At 38.1% G+C, this 16,202-nt stretch overlaps 2 protein-coding genes across 2 annotated transcripts; one reads left to right on the forward strand and one right to left on the reverse strand.

The window, feature by feature from the left end:
- Positions 1 to 26: 26 nt before the first annotated feature.
- LOC117296350 (ATP-dependent RNA helicase HAS1-like) lies at positions 27 to 10,571 on the reverse strand. The gene is made up of 13 exons (XM_033779232.1): positions 10,335 to 10,571; positions 9,139 to 9,237; positions 8,471 to 8,827; positions 7,441 to 7,591; positions 6,670 to 6,770; positions 5,696 to 5,895; positions 4,977 to 5,091; positions 3,877 to 4,016; positions 3,282 to 3,443; positions 2,445 to 2,597; positions 1,896 to 2,066; positions 1,379 to 1,556; positions 27 to 356 (listed from the first exon to the last, which is right to left on the reverse strand). Exons 1-13 carry the CDS (start codon positions 10,444 to 10,446, stop codon positions 220 to 222), a joined length of 2,076 nt encoding a protein of 691 aa, XP_033635123.1. The 5' UTR covers positions 10,447 to 10,571; the 3' UTR covers positions 27 to 219.
- A 388-nt stretch (positions 10,572 to 10,959) lies between these two features.
- Positions 10,960 to 15,851, forward strand: LOC117297091 (glutathione S-transferase A4-like). The gene is made up of 6 exons (XM_033780225.1): positions 10,960 to 11,347; positions 11,882 to 11,933; positions 12,950 to 13,082; positions 13,386 to 13,533; positions 14,148 to 14,279; positions 14,871 to 15,851. The coding sequence occupies exons 1-6, from the start codon at positions 11,261 to 11,263 to the stop codon at positions 14,988 to 14,990; spliced, it is 672 nt and encodes a 223-aa protein (XP_033636116.1). The 5' UTR covers positions 10,960 to 11,260; the 3' UTR covers positions 14,991 to 15,851.
- The last annotated feature ends 351 nt before the right edge of the window (positions 15,852 to 16,202 follow it).

The raw sequence follows: 16,202 nt of genomic DNA on the forward strand, positions 1-16,202 counted from the left end.
CAAATTTTCACTGGTTTGTTATTTTATGCATATTTTGAGATACACAAACTGTGAAGACTAGTCTTTGACAATTACCAATTAGTGTCCACTGTCTTTAAATGGTAGATTATCATTGCACTGATGTGATCACCAAGTGTGCCAACTGTTGCCATAGTGCTAGTTTTGTTTTCTTAAATGATCAGTTAGTAAGAATAAGAGAGTGTGATGGATAAAATTGCCCTAGCGAGAAAACTGTCGTTTATCTTTGCTCCCTGTGATGTGTTTATAAATCTTGGTTTTCTGTGCCATCTTTTGACTGAGCTGAGCTGGTGAGAAACCAGTTCTATTCTTCTGAGCCCTCTTGATGGCGTTGATGCCTGAGAAAATGTGGTAAAGGAACATAATCTGATTTTTTGTTCAATACACATACAGCCTACAATAAATGAAGACATATTAATCTGCATAAGTGTTTCTATCTAAAGACAACCAAGTCATAACCTCACTAAGCCACAACGGTGGCATTTTAAGGCACACACATGCTGATGTGCTTCAACGAGGGTGAACTGGAGAATGAACAAAACTGCACTTTAGTTGCAATAAAATTTAAGCCACTGTTGAAGGAAATAAGGTTCTCAACCTCGGTCAATCTCGGCAGTTGGCATTCTGTGGCACTGATCAACTCCAAGTGTGTGCAAAACGATGATATATTTTAAGACATCTTGGAGTATATGCACCAATAGGAGAGCTAATGACAATAAATATGCAGGGTTTTCCCATAACCTTTTCAGAGACCAGCCAGCACTGCACAACTATTTTACGTGTTATTTCAATAGTCTACCAACATTTTCAGTGGTCCATATCTTAATGTTTCCTTTCAACATTGTCATTTACAAATGTATATGAGAAATGAATTTTGAGCTGTTTGAATAATCTGTGGTTTGCATGTAGCTTTCAGAACCCTTGCTTTGAGAAGCCTTGAAGATGCCAGCTCAAACACTTTGGAAAAAAAAAAGTTACTGATCCGTATTTGAACTTGCATTTTGCCAGCAGACAACTTTAGATTCCTTGCATTGGCTGCCTCGTTGATGTATAGTGCAGGCTTTAAAGACTATCATAGGCGAGAGTCATGCGCAGCACGCACACTTGTGCACGTTTCCATTATTTATCATCAAAGATGGCGGTCAATGATGTCATGTGCAATCCATTTATTAAGGGACAACACTGGGCTGTATTTTATCTGCTAGGCATGCATGCACATAGACCACAGTGATTTCAATTTCATACACCAAGCAGTAGGTATTGATTCCTTTGCAAGCAGTCAATGGACTTCTATAGAGTCACAATCTAAAGAACTGAATACAATTTATTTTTATCTTGAAGATGTATTTTGAAAGGATACTGAGGTCAACCCCTGGTGGGACTTTGAACCCAAATGACTTGGCAACCTTCTGTAGATCCAGCGTGGTGATGTCAAAGATTTGCTTGAGGCTGTGTGAATCATACGCTCGTACGTATCCCTTGTATGCCTCCTGACCTGAGCGATGCAGGTAGTAGTTCTTCATCATCAACTTCTCTAGCTGTGGGAACAAAAACATTGAGTAAGAACTGAAAGAATCTAACTTGTGAAACTCTTTGAAAGGAATGAGAAAGTCTTTTGAAAAGAAGCTGCAAAAGACCATACAAAGTCTACCTTCCTACATTTTACAAACATTTAGAAAAATACTGAGAAAGTCCAACAATTTATTAAGAAAAGTTATATTTGTTTTTATAGGCATTAAAAGTGACACTTTCAGTCTTAAATCTGTGTGTGCTAAACAAGTTTAATACAAATCAAATATTTGTAGTTGTCCTTTTAATTTAGCTGACTGTTAAACTACTTGTATGAGGCTGAGGTACTATGATTCATCGCAACCTACCTGTGACTGTATGTCAGCAATTTTTGTCCATGAGAACTCAAACTCATTGAGTGGCACTCGAGCTTGCTTCAGAAATCTCAGGAAACCGAGTTCTTGAGGCCGGAGTATGAGAAGGGCATGACCTTTACCCTCGAGGCCTCTGGCTGTACGACCAACCCGGTGAATGTATTCCTGGAGGGTGAAATCAAAACTTAACAAATAAAATTTCAAGACCGTCAAAGATATATTATCTCTTTTTAAGTAATGAATTGTGGAAGCCATGAACCATCTTCAGGCTGAAAAACGGTGTTACCTTTAGAAGAGGCCAGATTCCTGTAAGTGTATTTCTCAAACCTCAATTTGGTGCCAATGGCCACGTCAGTCCAATTTTAACATGTTTTACATGGTGTCCGAAACGGCGTCTTTGGCTACAGCTACAGCTAAATCAGCACGTATGTCAGTGTTGAAGAATAGGCAGACGCGCACGATCTAGCCGAAGCTGTAGCCGAAGTCGCCATTATCGGACACAGCCTAAGATTGAATCGTAAATGAAGCAGCAGTTACACTGACCTTGGGGTCATCTGGAGGATCATATTGAACAATCCAATCAACCTCTGGGATGTCCAGACCCCTAGCAGCTACATCTGTACATAGCAGGATACCTTTATCTGCATTACAGAACTTGAAGAATGTCTGCGTTCTCTTATTCTGCTTCTGTTTACCCTGTAAGCAAATAAAACATAACATTTGAATTGTCTAAACAATTTACTTAATTGGTTTGTTTAGGGAGGGAACAAGAAAGGAATGTAAGCGGTAAAATATTTGTTTGATTTGGTTCTTGGTTTTGGCACATGTTTCCTTGAGCAGTTTTAACCATACTTGCTTCATCCTTTGGATGGAGCATTTAGCCGTAGGTCTTGTGTGTGTGTAATGCATGTTAAAGAACCTAGTACACTTATCAATAAAAGAAGGGGTTCGCCCCGGCAGATTGTGCTGCAGCACCTGGTAAACCCTGAGAAGGTACTACATAAATAATTAAAGAGTGAAATTGATTGGCAGTATATAAAGGAGTAGGTTTCATGACTCAAACATAGTCCTGCATCTCTTGCAGGAAAATACTGTATGCTAAAGCGCCTTGAGTGTCTCTGAGTGACAGATATGCGCACTATATAAGAAGCCGCTATAATAATTACTATCTTCAAGTACGCGCTTATCCTCCAATCAGATTCGCAGAATGGAGTGGTGATAAAAACCTATATTGCACGGCTAATATCACTACCATGCTTACTGTGTGTTCTATGTCACGCGCCAAATTTGCGCCTTCGGCCTCGTTGGATATAAGACGCAGAATCGCTATATTTTTCCGTATACTTATATTATTATTATTATTATTATTAAATAACTCACATGGATTGCCATGACTGGTAGATCAATGTAATTCAACAGCTCACTGTGATACTTGACTGACATACAAGAAGAGAAGAACACCATCACCTTCTTGTTACGATTCTTCTTTAAGAATGTGAAGAGGAGAAGGAATCGTTTATCTGATGAACACACAACATAACCCTAAAATACAAAAATAAAAACACAATTAAAGGGTTAAGCACATGTGACTCATCAGAAGATGGATCAAGAGTAGGAAATTTCATTTAGTGTAGACAGAAAGGATCTGGGTGTATGTCTTTAATTAAGACACTCAGCATACCTTGTCACTCACAAGTTAAAATATTGTAAGTTACCCTGTGTCTGAATTAGTGGCTATAGGTTAAAGGTTACAGCAAGATTTCCATATCATCATGCGCTTAAGTATAGTACACCTTTAGCAACAATCTTACACGTAGCTGTAGCAGCCAATTGAATTCGGATACGGCTCAAGCAACTGTACTCTGTACTTTCAAATTTACAGTAAATTTGAAAAAAAACATTCAGGGTCCTAGCAAAGAAATGAATAATACTGGGTTCAAATTCCCATTAAAAAAACTACAAGAGTCTGACTGACCTGTTCCAACCCATCCACGGTTGCTGCTAGTTTATTGTCATCAACACCAACATAAATTGGCTCTTTCTTGAGAGATATTCTTGCCAAGTCCTCCGTCTTTCTGGTCTGAGTTGCTGAAAAAAGCATGGTTTGACGTCTCTCTGGAAACAAAGGAGCGATAAATGCAACATTGAAACTGGTTCTCAGACATTGAGATACTTGGTTTTATTAAAAATCTTTCCTCTGTGATTGATGGTGTGAAGCCTTTATTGATGTAAACAATTTTGTGCTGAAAAAACTACACAATAAAATACAGATATTTTTAACCCTGGAATCAGACTCTTCTGTTTCTGATCAGCAGAGTGTGGGTTTGACTCCCTCTCTTGACACTTGTGTCCTTAAAGCCATTGGACACTTTCGGTAAACAGTGTTGTCCAAAGGCCCACACTTCGTGTATCACAACTTATATATAAAACAACAAACCTGTGAAAATTTAGGCTCAATTGGTCATCGGAGTCGGGAGAAAATAACGGGAAAACCCACCCTTGTTTCCCCACGTTTCGCCGTGTCATGACATGTGTTTAAAATAAATCCGTAATTCTCGACAACGAGAATTGATAATTGTTTTATTGTTTTCTCAAACAGTAAAGTATTCATGGAATAATATTTAAAGAGAAGTCTTTCACCATGACCTGCTGTAAACCCTGAAAGTTATTTGTAAATTTGTTTTGCTGTTCCGAAAGTGTATAATGGCTTTAAGCAAGACACTTGACCATTATTGCTTTCCCCTTCAGATGGGACGAAAAGCCATACCATGTGTAAAGAAAAGGTTTGGCCCTGTGTCTCTGCTGTAGTTGGCAGTAGATTGCACCACATCACCATGGCTCATCATAACAAGGTGCTATAGAAATGGTTCTTATAACTCAAAAGAACTAAAAATACCTGTCTTAAACATAACAAGCACTTTTAGACACCCAAAGAAAACCTTTATAAGAAATGATTATTATTAATGTTATCATAACAGGTTTTCTATCAAGGCAGGAAAAAACAAACATAAAATTGCCAATTAAAGCAGCACAACATCCTTATTGTGGGATTAACCAAATAACCTTTGAACTTACTAGGGAGAAGTCGAATAATCTGCCTCATCTCTGGCTCAAATCCCACCTCAAGAATACGATCTGCCTCATCAATCACAAGACACTGTAGATTCTTATACATGAACGACTCTGTGTTCTGAATTAGACAAATAGCACAAAGATGTTAAACAAAATCTTTACAACTAAATTCAATAAGGTTGGACTTGAACAAGGATTGTATTTCTACAAAATCCCCACTAGGTTTGTAGTTCAGAACTTTCACTAGACATGAAATATCTTTAACAAGATCTAAAATGTTTTGTTTACATATTTGCTGAAAAATTTGACTTAAAATTGAAAAGCTCAAGAATTCATTAAAAAATCTTCAAAAGTTTCTGTCCTGAACAAACATAAACTGCAAGAGCCATTCAGTATTGGGGATACTGGCCAAGTTTTAAAATTACTGGACAATCCTCCAGTGGGCATTTGAAGCCCTTACATGTATTAACCATGTTCACTTTTCAAGTACAGTGAGCCGAGCTTATTGAACAATTTTGCAGCCTTCATTATAAGATTAGAAAAGAATAAATTGCACGAACCTTATTGGTCATGTGCGCAAACATTTTGATTGAATCATTTAGTCTGGGATGGTGACTGTAAGCACTAAATTTCATGTTGGGCAAGAGTGTACTACAAATGTAGTTTGCTAGTTATCGTATGATCGTTCTGATGAATTTACAAAAAGTTTTATCTGTTCTCACCTGTAAATGATCAAGAAGTCGCCCTGGTGTGGCAACCACAATGTTGACCCCCTTCGCTAGTTTCTTAGCCTCTGCCGTACGACATGTTCCTCCCATCACAAGCCCAAAGGTGTGATAGTGATACTTAAGAGTCTCCCTCAAGACTCCATACGTCTGCATTGCCAGCTCTCTAGTTGGTGACAGTATGATGACCCCGGTGCCTACAAATAATTAAGATCGGCAAACATTTGTTTTCTATTTCTCTGTTGTTCTTAACGGTGCCCGATTCAACTGAAGTCATCACAACAATAGTCTTGGTTGTGTCATTTTGGATTTCATTTTCCGCATAATGTGTTACTTGTACATTGTACCTTTTAAAGGCAGTGGACACTATTGGTAATTACTCAAAATAATTATTAGCATAAAACCTTTCTTGGTGACAAGTAATGGGGAGAGGTTGGTGGTATAAAACATTGTGAGAAACAGCTCCCTCTGAAGTGCCATAGTTTTGGAGAAAGAAGTAATTTTCCACGAATTTGATTTTGAAACCTCAAGTTTAGAACTTGAGGTCTCGAAATCAACCATCTAAATGCACACAACTTCGTGTGACAAGGGTGTTTTCTTCTTTCATTATTATCTTGCAACTTTGATGACCGATTGAGCTCAAATTTTCACTGGTTTACTTTGATGACCGATTGAGCTCAAATTTTCACTGGTTTGTTATTTAATGCATATGTTGAGATACACCAACTGTGAAGGGTAGTCTTTGACAATTACCAATAGTGTCCACTGCCTTTAAGCACTGTTTATCCACTGCCTGGTGCAAAAATACCTCTCAGTATCAAACTTCTAAAGGTAGTTTTTACAATATTTTCCATTGATTATCAATAAAACGACATGATGAGTAACAAATTCTGCACAAAATTCAAATACAAAACAAAAAGCTCACAAAATCTATTGCCCGATAAACTCAAAATGCACCATTCATAACATACCATTTCTGGGCATAAACTTCAGTTTGTAAATGAGCTCAATTGTAGGGATGAGGAATGCGAGTGTCTTGCCACTACCAGTCTTAGCAGCTGCCAGGAGATCCCTAAAAAAAGAGAAACACAAATGACTTCACAATCCATACTTTGATGTCTGTTGGCATGCTCAACACAAACCAAGGTGGTTGATCTCTAATGATATATGATTCAGAACCTTCAAGTTTAACTCTCTCAAATAGAAAACACTTTTGAGGAGTTTTACATTTTGATGCTCCTGGTTACAAAGGCGCAAGAAACAACTTCTTTTATAAAATACTGAAGAAGAATACTGTCCAACTCACCCCTGGTTCTTTTTATAGACCAACAATTTGACCGTAGGAGGTTATTACAATGGCTATCACCCACAACCTCTTTACATCCTATCTTATAAACCACGCAAAGCTTCAACTCTTATTTATCAAAATACTGCTGGCACATTTAATCACCCCATCTATTGGTTTCTGCTGTGTGTCACACGATACGTCATATTTTACTAAGAAAAATACACAAACATGATGCATAATATACCCTTGGCAACCAATGTACTGTGACCATAGCAGCCAAGGTAATGTACCTTAGCAACTGATATATAATACCCATAGCAACCAATGTGGTAAATATGTTTCCCAGTCTGTTAGTATTAACCTTTCTGTGTATAAAAAATTGATATGCATCATGATGGCTTTACTCAACCTGGCTAAATTGGATAAATACTGTGAACAAATACGAGGAACTTACCTGCCATCTAGGAGATATGGAATGGCTTTATACTGTATCTCTGTCATATGTGTGAACCCCATATCCTTGATGGCGTTCAGAGTGGACTCTGATACCTTGCTTTCTAAGCAGTCAAAACTTGTGTCTGGCAGTACGATGCTTGTACCTGGTACTGTGATGAAATAAAAACAAGTCAAATTTAATAACATTTTATGATCACTTGTAGTGTCAATAGTACAATAGCAAAGTCTGCAATTTGATTCTAAGCACAAAATGTTTTTGAGGACTGATTTTGAATGTTGTTGGCATCTGTCAACATTTTCTGATGTAATACTATAAAATTGGCAATCAGGTTGGCTCATTTGTTTATTTCCCTGCCTTTCTTCTCCATGGACCCAGGTTCCAATCCCAACACGGTAGAGCTTCCCATGTGGATTAGGTTTTCAGTTCCTACATGATTCAAGGGTTTTCCTTGGTGCAGTCCTCAGTCCAACACGATTCAGAAAATCAACACCCAAATTGTTGGACTATGTAACGATGGTGTGCCTGATCTTATAACAATAATAATAATAATAATAAACGTATTTATAACGCGCCTTTTCCAAAGGATACAAAGCACCATTTATTTTTACTTCAAGGTGAGTGGGACGAAGATTTTGAAATTATGAGACCTAATCCTTAGCACACCATGTCATACAGCAGCTACAGCTAGGATCACCAGGGCGAACCCTTTCTCTTTTTGATAAGTGCATGCACTGGGTTCTTTTACATGCCCTACACAACACATGGGACCAAAGGCTTTACGTCCCATCCCATCCAAAAGGCGAAGAAATGGTTAAGTGTCTTGCTTAAGGACACAAGTGTCACGACTGGGGATTCGAACCCACACTCTGCTGATCAGAAACACCAGAGTTTAAATTCGGTGCTCTTAACCACTCAGCCACGACACTTCAAACTTATGTAAAGTATGATCAGTTTACTAGTTGAAGTCCTTAGTCCAACAGAATCAAACAAAACATGCTGTTGGATTTTGAATGGAAAGGAAACTTACATTGTATTTCTGGTTTTGTTTGTTGATCGTTGGACACATCTTCCACATCCTTGTCATCTTCAGCATCCTCCTCCTCGTTATCTTCCTCAGGTTTTGTTCTCTTCTCATCAGAGCCCGCTTTGTCGTTTGTTTCATCTCCAGACTCATCTTCACCATCTGACTCAAACTCTAGCTCTGGCTCAAACTGCAGATCCGACTCGGCAAACTCTGCCTGATCATCATCTTCATCTCTTAATGGTTTTTTAGCACTGGATGTCTTTGAGTTCTTCTTCTCTTTGTTCTTTTTTGTTGTGCCAGGTGTAGCCGTCTTTGAAGCCTCTCCCACATCTCTGCGTGATTTCTTCTGTATTTTAGCGTCTGTGTAAGAAACAGTTCATTGTTTTAGACAAAGTACACATTACTGAACTAGACTTTCTGTCAATCTCTTAGCTTCTCTCTAAATACTCGGGCCCTTCATGCTTATTCAGGATGGATGGACTACCCGCTTTTCTTTAGAAACATCAATAACTTAACACTTCATTTCAAGTTCCGTTTATGGCATAATACTAATAGGCTAGACTGTGGATGTCTAACTTTAAATAAAAATATATGCAGGGCACTTTTCTAAACTTACAAAAAGGTCCTCAGATTAAATACTTTAGCAATGATAAAAATGCAGCCATATTTACCAGGTGTTGAGATCACAGCATCAGTCTTCCTCTTGAGTTTTTTCTTCTGATTTCCCGTTCCATCTGTGCTGTTTAGAACTGGTGTTTGTTCCTTTGAATCTGTTAGATTCAAACAGAATTTGTTAGCCACTAATTATTTCCATCTGTGCTGTTTAGAACTGGTGTTTGTTCCTTTGAACCTGTTAGATTCAAACAAAATTTGTTAACCACTAATTATTTCCATCTGTGCTGTTTAGAACTGGTGTTTGTTCCTTTGAACCTGTTAGTAGATTCAAACAGAATTTGTTAACCACTAATTATTTCCATCTGTGCTGTTTAGAACTGGTGTTTGTTCCTTTGAATCTGTTAGATTCAAACAGAATTTGTTAACCACTAATTATTTAACTTTTTTTGGATTATTTAAGTAATAAACACCAACTTCTGCCTGGTCAAAGTAGTCATGTCCGTGATCAGGTGATGAAGTTTTCTAAGTATGAAATGTAATTAGCCCAGGTTGGACTCCTCCGTTGCATGCAACGCGACGGAGTCCAGGGTATAAAGGTCCCGTACCATTGCGAAAAAAATTCCAAAATATTTCTACCCAACTCAGGAATCTGAACTTTTACTCACATGTTCCTTGTAGTTGGAACTCCAAGAAGGCATTATTTAAAATAGTTGAATTTTCTCCTTTGGTGTTAATATTTTGTGAAAAGAAAATTAAAATTGACGTTTCCCATCCCCACTAACTTCCGTGTAAACACTTTCTTGCACTGATCACTGGTTGCGCCATCAACTTGCGTCAACCACCCACTAAGCAGATGGATAATAGTCAGCGAGCAATTTACACAAAGCGGAGAGTTGACGGCAAGTCGGCGAGTTGACGGCAAGTAGTAGGACCGAGGGCGTCAGTGCAGTGGCACTGACTGACGTCCTACCAGGGCTAGAAATGTAATGGGGGTATTTCAAAGGTACGGTTCTAAAACCGTTGACGTTGTACAATTCATGCTCACAATTTCAATTTGTCCTCGGACATAACCATGTCAGTTACACTACATACATAGAAAAATTGGGATCATGTGTACAAAATCCCATTAGAAATTTGTTGGTCTTCTTCAGGTTTTTTGTGCACGTGGAGTTCTCTTTTATTTTTAAAGCCTCAGCCTGATCTCGCAAAAAAAAAAGGCTTATAATATATTATTACACTAAATGTATTATACCTTCCCCAGCATCCATAGTCTGTGAAACGGAGGAAAGCGACTTCTTCTTTCTCTTCGTTTTTTGTTGATTTCTGCTCCTATTCGGACTCACTTCCATCTGCGTTTCAGCCATTTTTTAAGTCTGGCTTCTCTAGTCAATGTCATTCGAATATACACGTTTCATACGGGGCACACGACCAATAAACACGTGCGTTTCTATTTCATGTATTTGGCAATCGCATTTAATTACTAGCTTAACCCCATGGTTGAGGCTAAAATCTACTTGCATTTTGCGCTAATATGGATGGGGGCTCGACAAAACATTAGCAAAGTCGAGGTTGATAGGAAGCGACCAACAATTAAATTTAGGGTTTTTCTAACAGGGAAAAAACACAAGACAAGTTAATACAATAGATTTACAAGTGAATAAATTTATAACAAAATTTATTTAATAAAACATATTGTGTAGGTTTTTATGGTCATAAAGAACATTTTGTATATATAATTACGAATTTTATTTAGGATGTACCCCGTACAGCTAATGGTATCACCTGCATCGCGTTCATGAACAACAGAGGGCGGTTCAGAATAATAAATCAATTAAAGAGGGCGGTATATAAGAGGACCGTTAAAAAATTAGAGTATCACATGTGCTGCAGCTGGTGGGGGGTATGGTGAATATCTGGGGATTATGTGGGTACAACTTTTAGGTTGTTCCGGATCACCTACACCTACCTGCGTCTGATGATTGTGTGCTGACTCTCTGCTGAACGTTCTGGTGATACAGTCCGAGGCTTCGCTTCAAACACACACTTTGCATAAGAGGATTAAATTATTTCTTACATTTATCTGCTAGCTGGCGTGGTAGGTGTGGGAACACAGTTAGTTGCAGCAGAATTACTGAACGAACCAGGCACACCCAGAATTCCAGAAAGTTTTTGCAAGTCATGGCCGCCAAAGCAAAGTTGATCTATTTCGATGGTCGAGGTAGAGGTGAAATCATTCGTTTCACTCTTGCGGCTGCAGGAGTCGAGGTAGTTGAGCTTAATTGTATCTTTTGTCTTATTTAAATTTAAATTAACTAGGGAATAATAGTTTTGGAGAGCCGGTCTTCACCGCGTGGTAATTGACCGGGTTGGTGGCTGTCCGCTGTCAATGCACAGGCAGGGCAGAGCTGATTGACAGCAGCACCAACCTATCCCCACTGTCACTGTGTGGCCAATGCTAGCTGAATAACCTAGCCTTGGCCACATAAGTGAGGCTAGCACCACCATGCACCAACCAAGATGTAAAAAGACGTCCTTATATCATCACGCAGGGATAATTTTCCGTATGGCGCCACCACTTTTTTAAGGTAAATTATACACTAGTCGAGCCTACTGCTAGTACCATTTCTACCTCCATGCTTATGCTAGTACTATATTATTTCATATCGAATGAAAAGTGGTGGCGCCATACAGACACTTTTCCACTATTTACTAACTTTGACAGCAAACTTTAAATTCCTCAAATAAAATCGAACTATTCTTCATTTTTGTCTGATTATTTCTTCTTGTAAATTTTCGCAGTTTGAAGAAGTCTTTCTGACAGAGAGGGAACAGTTCCTGAAACTTCGAGATGGTATGAATAATCATGTATACTTTACCTTATTGTTTAGGCTTTTCATAAATTCATTTGAAAGAAGGGCAGATTGTGGGCATGGTAGGTTTATTCATCTTGCTCTGTGGTTTATTGGGTTTATTCATCTTGCTCTGTGGTTTATTGGGTTTATTTATCTTGCTCTGTGGTTTATTGGGTTTATTCATCTTGCTCTGTGGTTTATTGGGTTTATTCATCTTGCTCTGTGGTTTATTGGGTTTATTCATCTTGCTCTGTGGTTTATTGTATGAAACACATTGAAAGCAGCGCAGTCAAAGAAGACAAACCTCTGTTGCCACGACGATGCCCCTTCAAGGTTTCCCATAGACTTTATATAATTTTAAATGGAAGTGCTCTTTGCGAATGACTCTGCCCTTTCCTAACAATTACTCAAAGTTCATAACAATTTAATTAATTTCCTGTAGTGTAATAATCATGTGCAGTGGTGCACAGCATGTTTTATGTTAACTTGTTGAGTCTGGCAACGTATTTGGAAACCAAACAAACCCAATCACAATGTAGTGACACACACAAAAAACAACAAAACGGTAACAAGCCTTTAAATTGTTAAAGACAGTGGCGGAATTAGTATTGGTACTTGTCAAAGGCCAGTCTTCTCACTTTATTTATCTCAACATATGCATAAAATAACAAACCTGTGAAAATTTCAGCTCAATCGGTCATCGAAGTTGCGAGATAATAATGAAAGAAAAAACACCCTTGTCACACGATGTTGTGTGTTTTCTGATGCTTGATTTCGAGACCTCAAGTTATAAATTTGAGGTATCAAAATCAAATTCGTGGAAAATTACTTCTTTCTCAAGAGCCATTTCTCACAATGTTTTATACTACCAACCTCCCCCATTATTCGTTCTTTGAGTAATTACCATAGTGTCCACTGCCTTTAATCAATTGGTCGCTTTATAATGTTATTCAAATTTCTTTGTCAACTTTTTTTCTGATGTATTTGTATGGATTGATTTTGTTGATACCTTCAGATGGTGAACTCTTGTTCAATCAAGTACCTGCTCTCATGATAGATGGACTGAAGCTCGTCCAGGTCGGTGCTATCTGTAGATACATCGCTCAAAAACATGGACTAATGGGCAAATCGGTTGAAGAATCTGCAATGTAAGATCAGAACTTAGGGCTGGGCTGTGTTCAGCAGTAGGCATGGTGTTTACTAATGTCATATTGCATCAGCTTATTATTCCTATCTGAAGAAAACAAATCTCACCAACTACTGTGTAACTAAAAATAACATTAAAATTATTTTAGTATACAGCAAAAAAAAATAATAATACCATCTACTTATACTTCTGCCTTCTTAAAAGTATTGACTTTTGGTCCACTAAATGTTGAGGCTATGTGATGAATTTTTCTTGAATTCCAAATTTTTAAGTGATTGTCGTATTTTGGTTTGAATTCTTTCAGGGTGGATATGTTGTTTGAGGCCTACAAAGATTTCATCGGAATTGGTGTCTTGGGAGTACAGTTTAAGAAGACTGAAGAAGAGAAGCAGCAAGACATAGAAATGATCGCAAAGAGATCTAAGGAGCGATATGTGCCCATGTTTGAAAAGGTGGGATATTAAAAACTTTGGTATGAGCCCTATTTCCCAGCAGTGTCCCTCTTAAGGCAGCAGAGGACCAGGTTGAATTCTCTTTAAATTGTCCAGCTGGCCAGTCTAGAAAAACATCCCTATTTTGTATGAAAAATGGACCCAAGAGCGGAGGGACTGGTGAAGCGAAAAGGTACTTGTCCTGGCTGGTAACTTGAAAAAATGAGGGCATCTTCTGCCCTGAAGGAATTTCCCAACACCCGGGTCAAATACACCAGATCAAAAGATGCTGATGGCATGTACACGTACCGGTAGATTTTTTGAATCAGGTTGTTCATGTTTCATGAGGCTACGTTAGAACTATAGTTGTTGTCGGGGGGGGGGGGGGGTGGGTTGCGTGTGTGTATGTTTACATGATATCTCAAGATGTTGGTACAGTTTGGATCTGTACTGTTCAAAATTGGACCATTTATAACCTTAAGGGCAAGAGATACTACACAAAAACCCAAGTTACCTCAATGTCGCTTTGTTTAAAAGGTCTTTAATCAGCTGGAAAATATGTTTGGAAATTTTACAAAGTGCAATCAAGGATGCAGAAAGTTCTCACCACCTTTGACTTCATTGCTTTTTTTCAGATCTACGAGAAGAGTACCTCTGGGTTCCTTGTTGGAGACTCGTTGACTCTGGCAGACCTTTGTTGGTTGGAAGTTTTTCTGTGGGTTGTTGAGTTAGTACCAGAGTTGTCTTCCAGTTTCCCGCGTATGACTGTAAGTATTTTACATAACCAGCTCCACCAGATTTAATATGATTTTTATGTTTGTGTACATAGCCCTTTTCACATTACTGTCCCAGGGGTTAATAGCAGCTAGCCACTTCACACTATGATCGCTTTACCCCTAGTCTACCCCGGCAAATTGATATACCCTGGGGAAAAGGCCATCTTGCTCCAGAGTAGGGTTAGGCCATTAAACCAATGAGTATTCTTAAAAACATGCATCATAGACCCCGTGGAATTGGGACATGGTGTGAAAGTATGCCTGGGTAACCGTGGGGTTAAAACAAGTCCCGGGTCACCCCAGGGTTGTATTCCAAAGGGAAAAGAGATAAAGTGTGAACAGGGATTATTTGAGTGCTACTGCGGTGTTGCATTGCAAAACATACATTTTACAGTAAATTCTGAATATATTGAAGTTTGGAAAGATCACCAAGATTATATTTATCATGTACATGGGACCGTATCATTTGTTTCCCCACAAAAACGTCTAAGAGAATGAAAAAGCAAATGTTTGATTATCAAAGTTTCATTTCTGATTATTTTGATTTTGTCATTTTCTTTTGATTTTTTTATGTATATATAGGCTTTTGTGAGTAAGATCTCGTCTCAGCCAAGAGTCAGCGCTTTTTTGAAAGGACCTCAGAGGCACTCCCCGCCTGACCAGCCGTACGTCGCTACAGTCAGGAAGGTGCTGCAATTTTAGTTAACCAGCATTGCTCAAACTTAACATACAAATACAATGTCTGGTGGGTCTAACAGTGAATATTCCCCACTTTTAAAAATCAATACCAACAAATTTATTTGTTTTTGTGTTAGTGATGACAAGTTAATTAATATTTCTTTGTTTGAATGTTTATTGTATTGTTAAATACTCTTCTAAGAAAGAAACAAGATCCAGGCAATAATTATAAACCAAAATCATGAAACAATAACAAATAAATTTTAAGAAATCCATTCTAGGGGTAGAATCTCTTTGCAATTTTTGTATCATAAGTTTCCAAATTTAACTATCTTTGTTCATCGTTCAACAATCTGAGGCTGAATCTTCATTTGGAAGTGTTTTTTATGCCCCGCAGTTGGCAAAGCCATCCAAGGGGCATACTGTGTCTGACATGTCTTTCCATTGATGTTTGCAACCATTGACCGTAACTCGAGAAGGACTTTGCATATCAACTCCAAACATTGTGTGCGGGTTGGTCTTTAAAATCCCCCAGAAGCCTATTGTTTTGGGACCCCTACCTCAGGTATCAAGGATTAATTGTGTTTACCAATAACCACTTCGTTTCTTTTTTGTCTAAAAGATATTGCACTGAATTGAAAGTATTCCTCCTAAATTCAAAGTTTTGTATTCATATATTCCTAAGCAGCTTGTATTAGAAACATAGATGACTCGTAAATCATCACCCTATTTGTATTTTGCTAAAAGCTAGCTCAGTTCCTTGACTTTTATTAAAAAACTTAAGTGTATCGAAAGTTATTGGCTTTTCTAAAACTAGTTAGTTTTACCAATGTGCATTATTGTATTGTATGACAGCATTGGAATAAATGTTACTGAATTAATATACATAGATGATGTGTATCGTTCCTTCCAACCTTGTCAGCTGATTCTTGTATGAAAAGTTTAACTATAGTAGAACCTTTAAAGGCAGTGGACACTATTGGTAAAGACTCAAAATATTTATCAGCATAAAACCTCACTTGGTAACGAGTAATGGGGGAGAGATTGATAGTGTAAAACATTGTGAAAAACGGCTCCCTCTGAAGTAACGTAGTTTTTGAGAAAGAGGTAAGTTTCCACGAGTTTGATTTCGTGACCTCAAGTTTAGAATTTGAGGTCTCGAAATCCAGCATCTAAAAGCACACAACTTCGTGTGACAAGGGTGTTCTTTTCTTTCATAGTTATCTCGCAACTCCG

The sequence above is a fragment of the Asterias rubens genome, chromosome 11 (genome assembly GCF_902459465.1).
Source record: "Asterias rubens chromosome 11, eAstRub1.3, whole genome shotgun sequence".
Classification (NCBI taxonomy): Eukaryota; Metazoa; Echinodermata; class Asteroidea; order Forcipulatida; family Asteriidae; genus Asterias; species Asterias rubens.